The 21330-nt window shown below is 41.0% G+C and overlaps 2 protein-coding genes across 17 annotated transcripts in view; one reads left to right on the top strand and one right to left on the bottom strand.

Moving 5' to 3' along the window:
- Window positions 1-21330, top strand: part of ADAMTSL1 (ADAMTS like 1) — a 1145195-nt gene that overhangs the window by 293369 nt on the left and 830496 nt on the right. The gene's annotated exons all lie outside the window — the stretch shown is intronic.
- Window positions 12662-13290, bottom strand: LOC129649967 (5'-deoxynucleotidase HDDC2-like). Its single transcript, XM_055577965.1, has one exon. It carries the CDS (start codon window positions 13232-13234, stop codon window positions 12935-12937), a length of 300 nt encoding a protein of 99 aa, XP_055433940.1. The 5' UTR covers window positions 13235-13290; the 3' UTR covers window positions 12662-12934.

Here is a 21330-nt window from a genome sequence, read left to right as displayed (position 1 = left end):
GTGTGAGATGAGTGCAATTGTGCAGTAGTTTGAGCATTCTTTGGCATTGCCTTTCTTCGGGATTGGAATGAAAACTGACCTTTTCCAGTCCTGTGGCCACTGCTGAGTTTTCCAAATTTGCTGGCATATTGAGTGAAGCACTTTCACAGCATCATCTTTCAGGGTTTGAAATAGCTCCACTGGAATTCCATCACCTCCACTAGCTTTGTTCGTAGTGATGCTTTCTAAGGCCCACTTGACTTCACATTCCAGGATGTCTGGCTCTAGGTCAGTGATCACACCATTGTGATTATCTTGGTCATGAAGATCTTTTTTGTACAGTTCTTCTGTGTATTCTTGCCATCTCTTCTTAATACCTTCTGCTTCTGTTAGGTCCATACCATTTCTGTCCTTTATCGAGCTCATCTTTGCATGAAATGTTCCTTTGGTATGTCTGATTTTCTTGAAGCGATCCCTAGTCTTTCCCATTCTGTTGTTTTCCTCTGTTTCTTTGCATTGATTGCTGAAGAAGGCTTTCTTATCTCTTCTTGCTATTCTTTGGAACTCTGCATTCAGATGTTTATATCTTTCCTTTTCGCTTCTCTTCTTTTCACAGTCTCACTTTAATCTGGACTAGATAGGACAGAGCCTGATAAAGTAGAGCTGATTGAAGCTGATCAAGCTGGCAATTACAGGGATTAACCACCATGCCCTCTCCGCTGCCATCTAGGAGAATGGAGCCAGAGTCACAGGACACACTTATCATCGCAATACTCATGTTTGGCATGTTCCCTATAAGGGGAATGCTTCGAGGGACCCCCCTGGGGCCCCCAAAACAAGTTTTCTTCTCCTTTACTTAGCAATTACTTATGAGCTCAGGCCAGCTGGCTCTAATGGAAGGATTTTTTGTTTGTTTGTTTTTTTCTTTTCATTAATTTAGTTTTTATAATTGGAGGCTAATTACTTTACAATATTGTGGTGGTTTTTGCTATACATTGACATCAATCAGCTGCAGGTATACATGAAAAGATTTTAAAGAGCCAGTTTGCAGTTTCTCTTCAACCTGAGTCCATCTTCCTTTCCCACAGTCAGTAGCTTTCACTTTATTTTTTATGGTGGTGGTGGGGGAGGTAAGGGCTGGGGAAGGAGGACTGGGTTGCTTAGCAGCGAATCTCAGAGCTGCCCTCAGCCTTTGTGTTTTTTCAAACCCTGGATTTTGTCACTCTGTCCAATGGAATCATATTGGCGTTCTCCCTTGTCCAAAGCCCATGGGTCAAGTGGAGGCGTGTGCATGCTTTATAGAAGGGATCCCCATTCCTGCCTGGAGGATGTTTGCTGCTGGCTTTATTTAACAGACACTTCATGCTGCAAATTCTCCAGTGCAAATCACCTTTTGTTTCTTTTATCCCTGGCAATAATGAAGGGCTGAACTGAAGCTTCAATAATTCTTTCAGTGAATCCATGAAGCCGACTCTTTCATTATGGATGTTAGAGGAATGAAAATAACCCACACAAAGCCATGTTTCCTTCACAAAGTTTTAAAAGAAGCGAAGGAACTGCCAATGAGGGAACAGTTAATTTTGTTTCTGTAGGAAAATGGGGAGGGGCGGATGAAATATGTTTCAGGACTTTCAAAAAGATTTCTGGTGGGAACATTTAACAGCTGAGTAAAACATTCCCTGGGGAAAGACCGTGCTATTTGGATCTGTGTTCTTCCTGCCTTTGAAAGCTAGAACTTATGACAGAGACAAATTTTGAGAATGGTGTTTCTGTAAAGGCTGTGGAAGCCACTTAACATGTCATAATATTGTCTATTTATTTATGGCTGAACCTATGCAAGTTGGCTATTTAAACCATCTTTCTCCTATTTCAATGCCCCTTTCATATTTTCTACTGTTTTCTTACTCCTCAAGTGCTTTACCATTATTTAATTTTTAGTTGAATAAAAACCTAATTTTTCTAGGTTATCTATTATATACATATATAGTAGTGTGCATAAAATAGATAACTAACAAGGACCTACTGTATAGCACAGGGAACTATACTTAATTCTTTGTAATAACCTATATGGGAAAAGAGTCTGAAAAAGTAATATGTATATCTAAAAGAGTAAATGTATATATGTATATGTAACTGAATCACTTTGTCTTAAACCTAAAGCTTATACAACATTATAAATCAAATCTACTTCAATTTTTAAAATCTAAAGAAAAAAGCAACAAAAACTCTTGCCAACTTACATGCTTTTTTAGAAGCAGAGAATTTAAAAACTTTCAGTTGAATGAGTGAATTAAGATTTACAGAAATGGAATGCCTGGCACAGAATCACCTAACCTGAACTGGTACCTCAACATCTTTCATTTAGTCAGTGTTCCTTTCATGATACCAGGCTGAGGATGTTCTCTTTGATTAAAAACAAAGGGGCTTTGGTGGTGTTACAGGGAAATGAACTGTGTGACTCAGTAAAATGGCAAAAGATATGCCCCTGCTAGTATCTGGAGCTGTCAGAATGTCAGCAGGCAGGCCTAAGGAAGTAGCAAACCCATGGGAAATAGAGTCCCCACAGAGACTGTGAGCACTGCTGTTTGAGGTGGGGAGGAGAGGAGCCTCATTGTGGCTGAGGGTCTGCAATGCTATGTATGCTATTTAGGTGTAACCCAGGAATTCTAACTAAAGAAGTAAAACCAGTCTGAGTGGTATGCATGTGTTAAAAGTAGACTGCTGAAGACAGAAAAGATGCCAGAAGCCAAAAGAGAGAAACCATAAAGGTGTAGTAGTATCAAGAGTGGAGAAGGCACTGGAGACCCACTCCAGTACTCTTGCCTGGAAACTCCCATGGACGGAAGAACCTGGTAGGCTGCAGTCCATGGGGTCGCAAAGAGTCAGACGCGACTGAGCGACTTCACTTTCACTTTTCACGTTCATGCATTGGAGAAGGAAATGGCAACCCACTCCAGTGTTCTTGCCTGGAGAATCCCAGGGACGGGGGAGCCTGGTGGGCTGCCGTCTATGGGGTCGCACAGAGTCGGACACAACTGACGTGACTTAGCAGCAGCAGTATCAAGGGTTGAACCTTCTTGAATAAGCTCCGTAGATACTGAACACTGATGACCGCCATCATTTGTTTTCAGTTCTCCGAGGACTGTGCAGTAGTTTACTGTAGTCTGCTGCTTCATCTGCTGAGCCCCAGTTTCTTTGTAAATGGCTCATGTTAAAGACTCCTAATACTTTACAAACTCAAAAGCATTTTAATCATCACATTGGTTTTATTTATTAATTCATCATATAACCTACAACATCCATTTATTCTTCTGATATTAAATTTCACCATTAGGATACTGGAACAATTGGATGTCCATATGGACTTCCCAGGTAGCGCCAGTGGTAAAGAACCCACCTGCCAATGCAGGAGACATAAGAGATGCAGGTTTGATCCCTGAGTCAGGAATATTCTCTGGAGGAGGAAATGGCAACCCAATTCAGTATTCTTGCCTGGAGAATCCCATGGACAGAGGAGCCTGGTGGGTTATGGTCCATAGTATCACAAAGAGTTGAACACAGCTGAAGCAACTTGACACGCATGCAAAGTAAAATGACCCCAGACACCATACATCTTTTGCAAAAATTATATACAAAATGAATCATGGGCAAATATAAAATGCAAGACTCTACAACTTATAGATTAAAACAGACAAGAAAGTCTTGTGACCTTGTGTTTGATAATAATTTTATAGATATAACACAAAAAAGCATAAGCCATGAAAGAAAAAGTTGATGTTAACCTTTATTAAAATGAAAAACTTCAGCTCTATAAAAGAAACTCCTAAGAGGAAGCAACCTGAATGTCCACTGACAGAGGAATGGATAAAGAAGATGTAATGTGTGTGTGTGTGTGTGTGTCACAAATCACTGTGCTGTATTTCTGAAACTAATGCATGGTAGATCAACTATACTTCAGCTTTTAAAAAAGCCAAAAAATTGGCAAAAATTTGCAGAACACATATCTGATAAAGAACTTATGTCTAAAACATGCAAAGAGTGCATAAAACTTAAATAGTCATCTTCCCAACCTGGATCTCTTCCATCGCAGGTAGATTCTTTACCATCTGAGCTACCAGAGAAGCCCTAATAAGAAAAAAATAGATGGACAAAGAGTTCTGAATAGACAACTTACCAAAGAAGATATGCATAAGGCAGATAACCATATTAAAAGACGTTCTATATTGTCATCAGCAAAACACACATTAAAGCCAATGTTAACCACTACATACTTGTTTTGTTGATGTTCAGTCGCCAAGTCATGTCTGACTCTTTGTATGGATTGCAGCATACCAGGCTCCTCTGCCCTTCACTGTCTCCGGAGTTTGCTCAGATTCATGCCCATTGACTCAGTGACACTATCTGACCATCTCATCCTCTGCTGTTCCTTCTCCTTTTTCCTTCAGTCTTTCCCAGCATCAGGATCTTTTCCAATGAGCTAGCTCTTTGCACCAGGTGGCCAAAGTATTGGTGCTTCGGCTTCAGCATCAGTCCTTTTAATGAATATTAAGGGTTGATTTCCTTTAGGATTGACTGGTTTCATCTCCTTGAAGTCCAAGGGTCTCTCAAGAGTCTCTCAATTCTTCAGCGCTAAGCCTTTTTCATGGTCTAACTCTCACATCCATACATGACTGCTGGAAAAACCATAGCTTTGACTATATGGACCTTTGTAGGCAAAGTGAAGTCTCCGCTTTTTAACATGCTGTCTAGATTTATCATAGCTTTCCTTCCAGGATCAAACATCTTTTAATTTCATGGCTGCAGTCACTGTCAAAGTGATTTGGAGCCCAAGAAAATAATGTCTGTCACTGTTTCCATTGTCTCCCCATCTATTTGCCATGAAGTTATGGCACTGGATGCCACAATGTATTTTTTGAATGTTGAGTTTTAAGCCATCTTTTTCACTCTCCTCTTTCACCTTCTTCAAGAGGCTCTTTAGTTCCTCTTCACTTTCTGCTAGGAGGGTGGTGCCATCTGCATAACTGAGGTTATTGATATTTCTCCCGGCAATCTTGATTCCAACTTGTGCTTCATCCAGCGCAACATTTCTCATGATGTGCTCTGCATATAAGTGAAATCAGCAGGGTGAAAATATACAGCCTTGACATACTCCTACTCAATTTGGAGCCAGTCCATTGTTCCATGTCCAGTTCTAACTGTTGCTTCTTGACCTTCATACAGGTTTCTATATAAAATACAAAATTTATTGTGTAGCTTTTTATGATGATAAAGAAAATTCATTCTATTCCACAGCTCTAAGAGATTAACACCTCCCCCATTCCCCATTTCTCCTTTTAGATTCTCTTTGAGGGTAAGGATCTTTGAGTTATTTGCAGCTTTTAGCACACTGTTCTTCATATACTTATGTGCTCAGGAATATTTATTTAAGTAAATATTGCTTTGGTCAAAAATTGTTTTGGTTTTTCTGTAACATTGTATGGAAAAACCCCAGTGAATTTTTGACCAACCCCATATTATGCCTTAATTTCTAAGAAAACATAGTCCTAAATTCAAATCTCAGCTCTACTACTGGGCAATGTATATAACCCCTCTGACAGATTCAACTATTGAATGAAAATAATAGCACTTAATTTGTCTTGCTGTTTTGTGAAGATTTGAAAAAGGTCTTAGAATAATTTAGACCAGTTCCTAAGTTAGGAGTCCAATAAATGGTCTTGAAGAAAGTAATGGCTGTATATATTGGTAAAAGGAGATTGGCAGAATATTTCAATTAATCAGGAAGAGAAAGGCTCAGTAACCAGAATGAGAAAGATGGTGGGTTGTATGGTGTTGAGGGGGGATGACTCATCTTTCAGCACCTATTGAGCATAATCTTGGTTTCCATCAGACTATTGGTTGCTTGGGACAAGTTGCAGCCAGTCTACCTGCATTATTGTAGAAGGACCATAATTGTTGGGAATTCCCTCTTCCTAGGTGTTGTTGACACTGGCAACGATACCTGAGAAGTAGATGTACATGACCTTTTATGGGTCTTATTTTCACCACCACCCAACAAGTGGAGTAGGACTTTATATAGAGAGTTTTGCAAATAGAATGGAGGCTCATTGCTATTTATTGATTGCTCCATCCCTATGATTGTTTTAAAAGACCAAGATAACCCAAGAAATTGTTATTTAGACACTATTCCATTCTTCAGTGGGGCTTCGGGGATATACATTAGCAAGCTTGAGAGTGAACATGAGTGGTTTGTAGATCTCAAGACACATGTCATTATACTTTGAGAGAACATTCTATTCCACTATTTTCTACGGATCCAAGGCAAGGAGCTTGTATCCCCATGTAGCAAATATCACTGTGTTTGGGGCATTTTGACATTTTGCTACTACTATAGTTTAAGGAAATAGAAATTAAAACCAGTGAAGTACACCTTCCTACTATGGTGTCTACCATTCTGTCTCTCCTACTAGACTGTGAGATCGTGAACAGGGGCCATATTTATTTCTGAGTCCACCTCCTTCAGCACCGAGCACAGTTCTTACAACATCAGATCAGATCAGATCAGTCTCTCAGTCGTGTCCGACTCTTTGCGACCCCATGAATCGTAGTACGCCAGGCCTCCCTGTCCATCACCCAATATAGCAGAAGCTAAATCAATATTTGTTGAAATAAAATACTGTAATAAAGGACCAAACACTTTTCCACAAATATAAAGAAGGCTTACAATCCTTAGAAACATAGCAGTGTTTTAACAATGGGAAACATGACAGACTTTTAGAGTTTAAAAAATTTAGTTTTAGGAGTATATGAAGTGGGTTTTTTGATACCAAAGGAAAGAAAGCTCAGATTTTTTTCATGTATACATAGTATAAATAAATGGAACATCCTATTTTCAGTGTGAGTTTGGAAAAGAATGTTTATTTAACATTCAGTCACCTACACTTCACTGACAGAACAAAAAGATGACTGACGGGGTACAGGAATTTATTTGGTATCTAAAACAGAAATGTCTCAAAGTCAAGATCAAATATTAAAGTTGAGTTAAATGGGAATCTGCAAAAATATAATTAAAATATGCAACATTTATAAAGAAGTAAGCAAAACGTTGAGGGTATCCTTGAGTTGTGTCTAGGAAAGACAAGAAGGACAAATTATAACATTCTAAGAAATCTTGCCTTTAATAAGTAAATAAATGTTGAATTAATTTTATTGTTTCTGCTTTTTCCAGTAAATGGATAACAGTTGATAATTAGGTTCCAGGCAATGAGGCTTTAAAAATTAATAAGCAGGACCCTTAAATGACTCATTCATTAATCCTTCATTATTATCCATGTTATAATGGATAACACATTTAGTAATATGCTAGAGAGGCACATTTAAATGCAAGAGTTTGGTGAAGCGATTTTCAAAACATGAAAACATTTTTATTAGCGATAAATTTGTCTAAATTTCAGTTTAGAAGATAGGGTCTAAATCTACATACAATATGAGTTTACCTTTTAGATATTTTTCCTCATCTACTCCTGCTTTAGTATTCGCTTTAACCTCTAAAAGGAAAGAGCTTCCCTGGTGGCTCAGATAGTAAGGAATCCACCCGTAGTGCAGGTGACCCAGCTTCAATCTATGGGTCAGGAGGATCACCTAGAGAAGGGAATGGCTGTGCACTCCAGTATTCTTGCCTGGAGATTCCATGGACAGAGAAACCTGTTGGGTGACAGTCCATGAGGTCACAAAGTGTCAGACATGACTGAGCAACTAACACTTCACTTCTAAAAGGAAAAGTATTCTATACTCATCTCACTGGGGCTTTTGTTTTATGTTTATTAAGCAACATGTTTCCTTCCCCTTGGAAGTATTTAAGAAGCAATGGGACTCTTTAATCTTGTGCTGTAGATAAATAGGCCGAGTACTGATTCACCAAACTTTGGAGACTAACTCCTCTGGGCCAGGATATTCTGCTAGGTGAGGACCTTGAAATGAACCAAATTTTTCTCTCAGGAAGTTCATTGTCTGGTATGAAGACAAACTTGCCAAGATAGAATTGAGTTCAGTAAGACTGAACCAGTAGATTTCTATAGGTGGGCATGCAAAGCAGATAGAACTGAAGGTGTGCAGGCAAAAGGAGCTGATGATTACAGTGTATCTGGATAGCCACAGACCTTCAGTGTTGCTGGAGCATTAAAAACAAGAAATAAAGGACTGGATAAGAGGCTGCAGGGCAAAGTAGAGGGCATAAGAAGGCTTTGGGGGGCTTTAAAAGGAGATTGGTTTATAATCTGTAGAATCTTGCTACTGAAAGTGTGAATGCTTGACCACAGCATCAGCATTATCAGGTTAAATGTTTCCACTGATTGCTGAACATCTATTCTGTGTCTACTGTTATACAGGAGGTGCTAAATGATAGCAGACATAATAGAAATAACTTAAGCTAATTAATCACAGACTCTCAGAATTCATCTCAGTGCTTTCCTCAAATCCTGAGTGGAAGCTTACAGTGCCAGAGTCTTCATTACCTACTAAATAGACAATTTCATCTTGAAGACACCATATTTAATTGTTTGCAAGTCTATTTTATCCGGATAAGTTATGGCTAAATTTCACTTTCCCAAACCTAGATGTGCCAAATTTTATTTTCATTCAATTCAAGAAACACTGTGCCCTTACTAGGTTTAAAGTGTTATTCTTGGCCTTCCAGGGTGATCAGTAGGTCAGGGTCTCTGACCTTGATATCCTTACAGAGGTAAGACAAGTTCCCAAATGACCAAAAGAGAGATAAATATGTACCATTAAAGAAGTAATAATATGCTGTGGTTTTTTTGGGTTTTGTTTAAAAATGAGGTGCCGGGACTCATATCTCAATAAATTATGACATGTGTCTCTTACACCCCCTCCCCAATCCTGTTTATATTGGAATGTCCACATGTTTTTCCAGCCAAGTGAGTCAGTGGAGATGGAAATATTAATTTATTTGACTGGACGTACTCTGATAGCTTCCCTGGTGGCTCAGACAGTAAAGAGTTTGCCTGCAATGCAGGAGACCCAGGTTTGATCCCTGGGTCAGGAAGATCCCCTAGAGCAGGGAATGGCTGCCCACTCTAGTATTCTTGCCTGGAGAATTCCATGGGCAGAGGAGCCTCCTGGGCTATGGTCCATGGGGTCACAAAGAGTCAGACATGACTAAGTAACTGACATGTTCACTCTGATAGCTTACACTGCCAAAAAGCTCTCTGGTTGTAATGATACTACCAATCTCTGTATGGCACTTGAGTTTACAAATCACTTTCTTATGTTAACTCATGTAATCATAGTAATGACTATGTAAGGTAAGTAGTAATGTTCTCTCCCATTTACATATAAAGGACCTAAAACTCAGCTTACATAATTTAGCCAAATCAAACAGCTACAAAGTGAAGAGCTAAGACATCCAGGTCCCATGCCTCCAGATCTCAATTGGAAGAGCAAGACCTCAATGGATGCCATAGAGGAGAAATTATATGTGCTTAGAGGGAAAGGGTGAGAAGGCAATGGCAACCCACTCCAGTGTTCTTGCCTGGAGAATCCCAGGGATGGGGGAGCCTGGTGGGCTGCTGTCTATGGGGTCCCACAGTGTCGGACAACGACTGAAGTGACTCAGCAGCAGCAGAGGGGATAGGGAAAATGTAGAGAAAAAGCAGCCTTTAAGGATCGATGCAATTTCAGTACAAGGAGATGGAAGGAGGGCTTTCAGACCGTTGTTGCTCTTCAGTTACTCACTCTGTCATGTCTGACTTTTTGTGACTCCATGGACTGCAGCACACCAGGCTTCCAGTCCTTCTCCATCTCCTTCAGTTTGCTCAAACCCATGTTCATTGAGTCAGCGATGCCATCCAACCATCTCGTCCTCTGTCATCCCCTTATCCCCCTTCCCTCAATCTATCCCAGCATCAAGGTCTTTTCCGATGAGTCCACCCTTTGCATCAGGTGGCCAAAGTATTGGAGCTTCTGCTTCAGCATCAGCCCTTCCAGTGAATATTCAGGACTGATTTCCTTTAGGATTGACTGGTTTGATCTCCTTGCAGTCCAAGGGACTCTCAAGAGTCTTCTATAATACCACGGTTCAAAGGCATCGATTCTTCAACACTCAGTCAGTCCTCTTTATGATCCAACCCCCACATCCATACATGACTACTGGAAAAACCATAGCTTTGACTATATGGACCTTTGTAAGCAAAGTAATGTCTCTGTTTTTAAAATACAGTAAGTTTGTCATAGCTTTCCTTTCAAGGAGCAAGCATCTTTTAATTTCATGGTTGAAGTCACCATCTACAGTGATTTTGGATCCCAAGAAAATAGTCTGCCATTGTTTCCATTGTCTCCCCATCTATTTGCCATGAAGTAATGGGACCAGATGCCATGATCTTAGTTTTCTGAATGTTGAGTTTTAAACCAACTTTTTCACTCTCCTCTTTCACCTTCATCAAGAGGCTCTTTAGTTCCTCTTTTTTTCTGCCAGAAGGGTGGTGTCATCTGCATATCTGAGGTTATTGATATTTCTCCCGGCAATCTTGATTCCAATTTGTGCTTCACCCAGCCCAGCATTTTGCATGATGTACTCTGCATATAAGTGAAATGAGCAGGGTGACAATACACAGCCTTGACGTACTCCTTTCCCAATTTGAAGCCAGTCTGTTGTTCCATGTCCAGTTCTAACTGTTGCTTCTTGACCTGCAAACAAGTTTCACAGGAGGCAGGTAAGGTGGTCTAGTATTCCCATCTCTTTAAGAATTTTCCACAGTTTGTCGTGATTCACACAATGAAAGGCTTTAAGGTGGTCAGTGAAGCAGAGGTAGGTGGGGCATGGCACAGTTCAAATTGTAGATGCAGGAAATGCAGGACATGCTCATTTAAGAGTCATGGTTCCATCAATGGGTTTGGGAATCATCTGTCCAGAACAGAGAGCTGACTCTCTGAGGGCTAATAAAAATCCCAGGGTAAGAAACCAAAGAGAAGAAAAGATGCTTGTGGGCAGAGCCCTGGGGTTACCTATGGTTAGTGGGTGGAAGGTGAAGGAGAAACTACCGAATAAGAAACCAAAGGAATGGCCAAAGGGTTAGTATCATTCAAAATTATTGTAGAAAACAAGAGGGAAAGACTTTTAAGAGAGCATATGATCATTAGGGATGATGACTGAGGACAGATGGATGAAAACCCAGCTTTGATGATCTTTAAGAGAAAAGAGCAGTTACTACAGAAGTCAGAATGTAAGGAGCAGGTAGGTGAGAAGGAAGAGAAGATCAGGAAGGGGGAGTCAAGGACTGAGGCAAGTAAGATACTTTTCTCTCTGAAGGGGACCATCACAGCTTAAAGACAGTTTGGGAATCATCTGTCCAGAACAGAGAGCTGACTCTCTGAGGGCTAATAAAAATCCCAGGGTAAGAAACCAAAGAAAAGATGCTCCCTCCCGTCTTCCTCCCCATCCCACCCTTCTAGATTGTCACAGACCCCCTGTTTGACTTCCCTGAGTCATAGAGCAAATTCTCATTGGCCATCTATCTTACATATGGTATTTTAAGTTTCCATGCTACTCTCTCCATACATCTCACCCTCACCCTCCTCCCCTCCCCACCATGTCCATAGGTCTCTTCTCTATGTCTATTTCTCTATTGCTGCCCTGAAAATAAATTCATCAGTACCTTCTTTTTAGATTCCATATGTGTGCGTCAGTGTACAATATTTATATTTCTCTTTCTGACTTAGTTCACTCTGTATAATAGGCTCTAGGTCAGTCCACTTTATTAGAACTGACTCAAATGCATTCCTTTTTATAGCTGAGTAGTTATTCCATTGTCGGAGAAGGCAATGGCACCCCACTCCAGTACTCTTGCCTGGAAAATCTCATGGACGGAGAAGCCTGGTGGGCTGCAGTCCATGGGGTCGCAAAGAGTCAGACACGACTGAGCAACTTCACTTTCACTTTTCACTTTCATGCATTGGAGAAGGAAATGGCAACCCACTCCAGTGTTCTTGCCTGGAGAATCCCAGGGACGGGGGAGCCTGGTGGGCTGCCGTCTCTGGGGTCGCACAGAGTCAGACACAACTGAAGCAACTTAGCAGCAGTAGCAGCAGCGGTATTCCATTGTATGTGTGTACCACAGCTTCTTTATGTCAAGAAAAATACTCTTAATTCAGCTGATTATCATGGGCTTTCTAGATACTCTGAGTAATATTTTCTTTCTGTAGGAATTGTTGATTTATCAGTTGTCTTTCTTTTCAAAAAAATTATTTATTTACATATTTATTTTGGTTACAGTGGGTCAGGATCTTCAGTTTTTGCTATGTCATGCATGATCTTTTAGTTGTGATGTTCAAGCTCTTATTTGCAGCATGTGGGATCCAGTTCCCAACCATGGACTGAACCCAGGCCCCCTGCATTGGGAGCATAGATTCGTAGCCACTGGACCAGGGAAGTCCATCTGTTGTCTCTCTTAATGTTTGGGATCTAATAACTGACTCTAAATGGTCAGTTGAACATGGAGTGGAAGACAGTTCTCTTGCCTTTTGTTTCCTATACTGTATTTTTAACCACAGTCTCCGTTTAAATTTGCCACCTTTCACTGTTGATTGATGAGCTTGCAGTTAGTTATGATTCCATGTCATCCACATCCTGTACTTGCCAACCATTGGGGGAGACAACCCAAACATGATCTTTTAGTTTTCTTTTTTTTTTTTTAAGATTTAAAAATTTTATTTAGTTCAAACCCCTCCCCCTCAGCTTCCAAGTCTCCATCCCTAACATTTTCGTGACCACATTCTATAGCTTCTTTTATTATCCAAACTGTATCACGTTTTTTGCTGGAGTCCAGGCAATTGAAAATAAACACATCTGGGAAAATCAACAGATCAACAGTGGCAAAACACAATACCACGAGACAGAAAACTGAAATGTTTGTTACAGGAGTGCAGCAACGTAGGGGACATCTCAGGAGCAGGGCTCACTGGCAGCACCCGCTATGTTAGCGTCTCTTTCTGCCTCAAGTTCAGAAACAAGCTGGACTATCTCAGGGTGACTGAATTTTCCTGCCGTGGAGTCGTAGAAGTCCTGCAGTCTCCCAGGCTTGTTCTCAAGGTCTTCATATTCAGATGCCTGAAGAATCATCTCACATTGGTCTAGCTGCTTCACGAATTTAGCTTCTGCACTAGACTGGGTCTCATATTCTTCCCAAAGTTCATAGAGCTCCTTCTGGAGATCCTCTGGGAGGAGCTGGGTTAGCTGCTTCATTGCTTCCGGGCTTTGTTAAGATGTTCATCTTTGGTCACCAGAGCCATAACTGCCATTCTGTAATTGGGGAGACAACCCAAACCGGAGAGAGGGACTCTGGAGCCATGGGGTGGAGAGGGCACGGGACTGGCATCCAGAAATTTACATTTTAGTCTGGATTTTGACACATGAAGTATATGCTCTTGGGAAAGTCAATTTCTCTCTGGGCTCCAGAGGGAGCTAAATTGGATGATTTCTCAGCCTTTTTCAAGCTCTAAAAATTCTGAAATTAGTAACTAGTAACAAAAAAAGACCTTCTTAGTTTAGTACTCAGGTAATTATAGACCTGATTCTATGCCAGGCACTGCTGGGATTTTAGAATGCAGTGACACCCAAGACAGGTGGTTCTCATCCATGGAGAGTACAGTCTCACAGTGATGTTTTGAGGCTAAAAAGTACTCAGTCAAATGCAGGCAAGAATGGAAAGGATTCACATGAATATCATTAGCTTATATGACATATGTGGTTTACTTGTATCCTACCTTTCACTGTAGGCTTTTGAGGTCTTTGCAAGTCCTTCTTCTCTTTCTTTTGGGCTGCTTCCATATGTGCTGTGCCTACAACTAAGCCCTGTTAGCTACCTCTCCTGTTCCAGCAGGGCTTCCTTGGTGGCTCAGATGGTATAGAATCTGCCTGCAGTGCGGGGGACCTGGGTTTGATCCCCGGGTTGGGAAGATTCCCTGAAGCAGGAAATGGCTACCAACTCCAGTATTCTTGCCTAGAGAATTCTATGGGCTGAAGAGCCTGGCAGGGTACAGTCCATGGAGTTGCAAAGAGTTGGACACAACTGAACAACTTTGGCTTCACTTCACTTCCTGTTCCAGCCCTTATGGTGATGTTCACTGCCAAGGCCTCTGTGCCTGGGAGGTTGGAAGCACCATGTGGCTGCCTGCAGTGTTTTTACCACTTCTGCCACAGCCCCTCCTTTCCTCCTGGCTCTCCCTGTCCCCTCTTGGTGCTCTTGTGTCCCCTGGTACAGTCATTGTCCTTGCTGGGCACTCTTGGTGGTCCATGTAACTGATGCTCAAAATCTTGAGGAACCAGAGCTTCCACCTGGTGAAATGCTTGGCTTCCATGCTCGAGGAGTTTTTAGCACCACACTATTTTTGCTTTTCACTTACAGACTCCCTCTGCCAAGTGACATGTTAGTAGGAATCACTACGCCAAGTGTGTGCATGCATGCGAAGTTGCTTCAGTTGTGTTCAACTCTTTGCAACCCTGTGGACTGCAGCTTGCTAGGCTTTTCTGTACATGGGGTTATCCAGGCAAGAATATTGGAGTGGGTTGCCATGCCCTCCTCCAAGGGATCTTCTCAACCCAGGAATCAAGCCTTCATTTCTTATGTCTCCTGCATTAGCAGGCATGTTCTTTACCACTAACTCTACCTGAGTGTAGGATACATCTTCATTTTTTTGATATCCAAGGCTCTGGGACCTAGACCAACCAAACTGGGATGAACTCTCTCTCAGGAGGTTCCTCCATCCCTCACGCAGGGAGACCCATCATCTATCAGACATGCCTTGGTCTTACAATTTAGGGTCACATTGGCATCTCAGCTACTCACAGAAACTCACCCGCATTTACATTCATATGTAAATAAAGATACATGTGCGTATCAAGTGCTTTCATTTCCTTACAAAGATCATGCTTCTTGAATAGGAGGAAAGTATTAATATTCATATAAAGCAATGACAAAGTCATAATACACAAATATGTTCAGAATTCCAATTCTCTTTCCCCAAGAAATACATGGACTGAATTTCAGAAATAACTTGGGAGTTGAGAGATAAAATTTTTAAGGAACCAAGTGCCATTGGTATGAAATATATTGAAAATGACAGAAATTGGTGGAGAGGAAAGAGTGGACATTTAAGAATGCTTGCAATGCATTAAGTGTCAACCTTCCCATTTCTTGGGTATTTTCTTAAGATAAGGAGTAAATATTTGAAGTTCTTTCAGTTACATATACGATATAAATACTGATATACATTTCTCCCATTTTTAAAGTTTGCATTATTTAGACACTGGGCCATGGGGAGGTGTGTGTGTAGTGGGAGTAGGGTGTGGTGAACTCAAATATATCTGAGTTACCTTAATGATACTATTAAAGCACTATCCAGAGAATTGTGCTTTGAATATTTTATAAAGGGGAATACATTTGCATGGCTCAAAGCTTTTTTTTTTTTTAATTTTTTCCTTGAAATATTGACACATGTTGGTGAGACTTCCAGCCAGGGATAAGAGCAGACTCAAAATCTGTGAAATAACAAAAGCTAACTTGCCCACAAAATAACTTATTACCTGGATCCTTTTGCGTGTGTTAATAATTAAAGTCATTGAGCCACCTGTGGGTGTCTGATGTACATATGCATTTCAGGGCTGAGGGAAGAAGAATGCTGGAAAAAGAGTGAACTTCTAGCTAGGTAAAGGCATTCTGGGTAAGGATCATGGGTCAAAATCAGAGCTCTTGCTCATCCACCAGTTCTGATCCTTACTACTCAGTTTTTTAGAGAATGAACTGAGCCTTCAGTTAAAGAAAGCAGAGAGACGTGTTCTCAGTATTTCTTTGCCATCATGGAGTCTGGGTGGCCTTCTTGATACAGATGGGGTGGTGAATTGAAAGCATTAGGTCCAGCTCAGTAGTACCTGGGTCAAAAGAAGAAGAGAAGCTATGTTAGTTTAGGCCCAGGGCAGGTGCCAACACAGGATGAGAAAGCAAGAGATTATTGGTAATAGAGGTGAAGAGGCAGAGGAAGTCAGAAAAGCCAGCGGCCTGTAACTTGGGCTATCCCAGTGAAGGAGAGACAAGACACACAGGTTGGATGGGAAGAGTTTCGGACCCTGGTGCAATGCTGAGAAAGGTTTAGCCAGATAACTGGGGAGTGGGAGGGGCGGGGTCTAGAGCTGATGTAAAGTAGGCAAGAGAGAGAGAGACATCAGATCAGATCAGATCAGATCAGTCGTTCAGTCGTGTCCGACTCTTTGCGACCCCATGAATCGCAGCACGCCAGGCCTCCCTGTCCATCACCAACTCCCGGAGTTCACTCAGACTCACTTCCATCAAGTCAGCGATGCCATCCAGCCATCTCATCCTCTGTCGTCCCCTTCTCCTCCTGCCCACAATCCCTCCCAGCATCAGAGTCTTTTTCAATGAGTCAACTCTTGGCATGAGGTGGCCAAAGTACTGGAGTTTCAGCTTTAGCATCATTCTTTCCAGAGAAATCCCAGGGCTGATCTCCTTCAGAATGGACTGGTTGGATCTCTTTGCAGAACAAGGGACTCTCAAGAGTCTTTTCCAACACCACAGTTCAAAAGCATCAATTCTTCGGTGCTCAGCCTTCTTCACAGTCCAACTCTCACATCCATACATGACCACAAGAAAAACCATAGCCTTGACTAGACGGACCTTTGTTGGCAAAGTAATGTCTCTGCTTTTGAATATGCTATCTAGGTTGGTCATAACTTTTCTTCTAAGGAGTAAGCGTCTTTTAATTTCATGGCTGCAATCACCATCTGTAGTGGTTTTGGAGCCCAGAAAAATAAAGTCTGACACTGTTTCCACAGTTTCCCCATCTTTTTCCCATGAAGTGGTGGGACCGGATGCCATGATCTTCATTTTCTGAAGGTTGAGCTTTAAGCCAACTTTTCAACTCTCCACTTTCACTTTCATCAAGAGGCTTTTGAGTTCCTCTTCACTTTCTGCCATGAGGGTGGTGTCATCTGCATATCTGAGGTTCTTGATATTTCTCCCGGCAATCTTGATTCCAGCTTGTGTTTCTTCCAGTCCAGCGTTTCTCATGATGTACTCTGCATATAAGTTAAATAAACAGGGTGACAATATACAGCCTTGACGAACTCCTTTTCCTATTTGGAACCAGTCTGTTGTTCCATGTCCAGTTCTAACTGTTGCTTCCTGACCTGCATACAGATTTCTCAAGAGGCAGATCAGGTGGTCTGGTATTCCCATCTCTTTCAGAATTTTCCACAGTTTATTGTGATCCACACAGTCAAAGGCTTTGGCATAGTCAATAAAGCAGAAATAGATGTTTTTCTGGAACTCCCTTGCTTTTTCTATGATCCAGCAGATGTTGGCCATTTGATCTCTGGTTCCTCTGCCTTTTCTAAAACCAGCTTGAACATCAGGAAGTTCACGGTTCACATATTGCTGAAGCCTGGCTTGGAGAATTTGAGCATTACTTTACTAGTGTGTGAGATGAGTGCAATTGGGCGGTAGTTTGAGCCTTCTTTGGCATTGCCTTTCTTTGGGATTGGAATGAAAACTGACCTTTTCCAGTCCTGTGGCCACTGCCGAGTTTTCCAAATTTGCTGGCATATTGAGTGCAGCACTTTCACACCATCATCTTTCAGGATTTGAAATAGCTCAACTGGAATTCCATCACCTCCCCTAGCTTTGTTCATAGTAATGCTTTCTAAGGCCCACTTGACTTCACATTCCAGGATGTCTGGCTCTAGATCAGTGATCACACCATTGTGATTATCTGGGTCGTGAAGATCTTTTTTGTACAGTTCTTCTGTGTATTCTTGCCATCTCTTCTTAATACCTTCTGCTTCTGTTAGGTCCATACCATTTCTGTCCTTTATCGAGCTTATCTTTGCATGAAATGTTCCTTTGGTATCTCTGATTTTCTTGAAGCGATCCCTAGTCTTTCCCATTCTGTTGTTGTCCTCTATTTCTTTGCATTGATCGCTGAAGAAGGCTTTCTTATCTCTTCTTGCTATTCTTTGGAACTCTGCATTCAGATGTTTATATCTTTCCTTTTCTCCTTTGCTTTTCGCTTCTCTTCTTTTCACAGCTATTTGTAAGGCCTCCCCAGACAGCCATTTTGCTTTTTTGCATTTCTTTTCTATGGGAATGGTCTTGATCCCTGTCTCCTGTACAATGTCACGAACCTCATTCCATAGTTCATCAGGTACTCTATCAGATCTAGGCCCTTAAATCTATTTCTCACTTGCACTGTATAATCATAAGGGATTTGATTTAGGTCATACCTGAATGGTCTAGTGGTTTTCCCTACTTTCTTCAGTTTAAGTCTGAATTTGGCAATAAGGAGTTCATGGTCTGAGCCACAGTCAGCTCCTGGTTTTGTTTTTGCTGACTGTATAGAGCTTCTCCATCTTTGGCGGCAAAGAATATAATAAATCTGATTTCAGTGTTGACCATCTGGTGATGTCCATGTATAGAGTGTTCTCTTGTGTTGTTGGAAGAGGGTGTTTGTTATGACCAGTGCATTTTCTTGGCAAAACTTTATTAGTCTTTGCCGTGCTTCATTCCGTATTCCAAGGCCAAATTTGCCTGTTACTCCAGGTGTTTCTTGACTTCCTACTTTTGCATTCCAGTCCCCTATAATGAAAAGGAGAGAGAGAGACATCTTGCCCTAATTAATATCTCCATTTTGATTCAGAATGTGAGTGGTACTCTGACTATAAGTTCCCCTTAGGCAAGCAACTCTTTCAGAAAACCTAGTAATGATGTTGACCTATATGTACATTTACTAAGAAAACAGTGAGAAAAGTTGATTTCTACCACTGCATGTGTCTATACACACCTTTATGTTCTTCCTTTTTTTTTTTTTTTTTCCAATTCTCCTCCAGCTGCTCAATTCTGTCCCTTAATTCTTGGCAGTAGTGAGGGTTTGATTTTAAATGTCAAATTGAATGCATAGACACACACACACACGTGCACAATTTGAAAACTATGTCTGTTTCTCCTTGTCTTTAGGAGACATGATAATTATGTGCCCACCCACCTAGGAATAGAGCACAGAAGATTCCACCTTTTCTGTTTCTGTTTTCTTTTGTTATCTAAGTGTAGATCTGAGTCATGACTTTCATCAGTATTCTGAAGCCAATTGACTTTTGAATTCTGGAAATTGAACTCTGTTCCCCTTTTGAGAGGAATGGAATAGAATGAAATCAGGGAGAAGAGAGTTGGCTTTATATTTGAGGGAAGTTATTTGAGTTTCTTAAGTTATTTGGCTGTTTTTCCATCTTACATATGCCAAAGGAGATATCTGAAAACCCACATATTTTCTCTTCCCTGTACTTAGGAAGGCAATTTATGTTCCTCATCTGAAAAGATAAGAGCTTGGTGAAGATGGTCTCTAAAATTCTCAGCACTTTTGTTTCAGCACCCGTGTTTCTCACAAGTGATAGAAATGCACAGCTTAGCCACAGATCAAGCCTGTATTGTACACAGTGCGTCACCTCAGGTGCGATTCCTTCTGTTAGCTTTACTTTTTCTTTTCCCACTAGTACTGTGAAGGTAAACTTCTCCACATTGTTCATTTTGAAAATTTTACTTTTTAAAAGAATCAGTGGCTCGTCAAGATCGATATCCATCTCCTTTAAAGATAAAGTAGACTATTTTTTAAGGATAACTTTTCCCCTTCTGTAAAGATTTGCTAGTGTAATAGAGTTTCTTTTCATTGACATTCTGGGACAGATCTTTAAATTCAACTACATCTGGTCACCTTGCCTCAAACCATATTATAGCTATTTCTCTAAATCAGACCTGAACTAAGTAGGAACATCTGTACCAAGAATTATGAGGCCCAGCTGAACATTTTGGACCAGCATGTCCCATCTCACTTCTTTCTGCTTTGCTTTGCTTGCTGCTAAGTCACTTCATTCGTGTCCGACTCTGTGTGACCCCATAGACGGCAGCCCACCAGGCTCCCCCATCCCTGGGATTCTGCAGGCAAGAACACTGGAGTGGGTTGCCATTTCCTTCTCCAATGCATGAAAGTGAAAAGTGAAAGGGAAGTCGCTCAGTCTTGTCCGATTCTTCGTGACCCCATGGACTGGAGCCTACCAGGCTCCTCCATCCATGGGATTTTCCAGGCAAGAGTACTGGAATGGGGTGCCATCGCCTTCTCTGTCTTTCTGCTTTAACCTTTCAGCAATTATCTTTACAATCCTTAGAAATAATGATTAAAGTTGGTCAAAGAACAAACAGAATCCTGAGGTGGTTATTAAGTTCCAAACACCCGGTATATAAATGTCAGTGGCTTAAATATGGCTATAAGAATGTTTTTATTAACTTCCCTCACCCATCTTCTCAGGATCATGTTTATCCCTTCCTTTGGGGGAGTATAATGCTGCTAATCAGCTTGCATAGTTGGCAGCCCTTAACTGGGACACCTGAAGCTACTTCAAGAATCTTTCGCTTTTCCTAGACAAACTGTCTGTACAAGTAGGTAAGAATAGAGGTCTAGGGGGCTTCACAGAGTCTCTATTTAAAAAGATTTAGTTACCCCCCAACCTGACAACCAAAAATACTTTCAAAGATAAAGAGATGATTTTAAGAGTGGACCTTTTCAACAATGAAGGCAGTTTCTTCATTGACACTGCCTCCCTGCTCTTTGTACAAATTGGTGAATGTATGCAGGCAGAATTGCTGAGCTCAAGCATGATAAGCTTGTGGAGCCTCTTCAGTTGGGTGACTCTGAGTTTGGAGACAATTATAAATATTTTGTTGCATTGTTCTCATAAACCTCTGAAATACTTTTTATGCATTTTAATGAGGAAATGTCTTTAGTAAGATTCTATGCTCATAATGTTTTCCTATCCTTGACATTTGAATTACTCTTCACTCATTTCCCCATCTTACTATGTTACAATATTCCAACCAGGCAAGAGGTTAGTGGGGTTAATGGAAAGGAGCCACTGAGAGTAGATTGCATTTTTTTTCCCATAGCATTTGAATCTATTAGAGTAGTCCTGCCAGAGACAGGCTGTAAAATGATTGATTTCCTTCCAAAAACCAGGACCCTTTTTTATTGCCATGTAGAATTTACTAAACTCTGTTTGTTTCCAAACCTGATCTTTAACCAAGTTGGAGAGATCTATACTTTTATTTTAAATCTACTTAATTGATTTAATCCTGAAGTTTCACCTGGGACTATTTTCATTTTTGGTCTAAGCTAACTATATCAATATTTTAAGGGCTAGTGATAGGAGTGGCACCCCGCTCCAGTACTCTTGCCTGGAAAATCCCATGGACGGAGGAGCCTGATGGGCTGCAGTCCATGGGGTCG

Source organism: Bubalus kerabau, chromosome 4 (assembly GCF_029407905.1).
Source record: "Bubalus kerabau isolate K-KA32 ecotype Philippines breed swamp buffalo chromosome 4, PCC_UOA_SB_1v2, whole genome shotgun sequence".
NCBI lineage: Eukaryota > Metazoa > Chordata > Mammalia > Artiodactyla > Bovidae > Bubalus > Bubalus kerabau.
The sequence above is the reverse complement of the archived record's forward strand: the minus strand, read 5'-3'. Positions and strand labels throughout refer to the sequence as shown.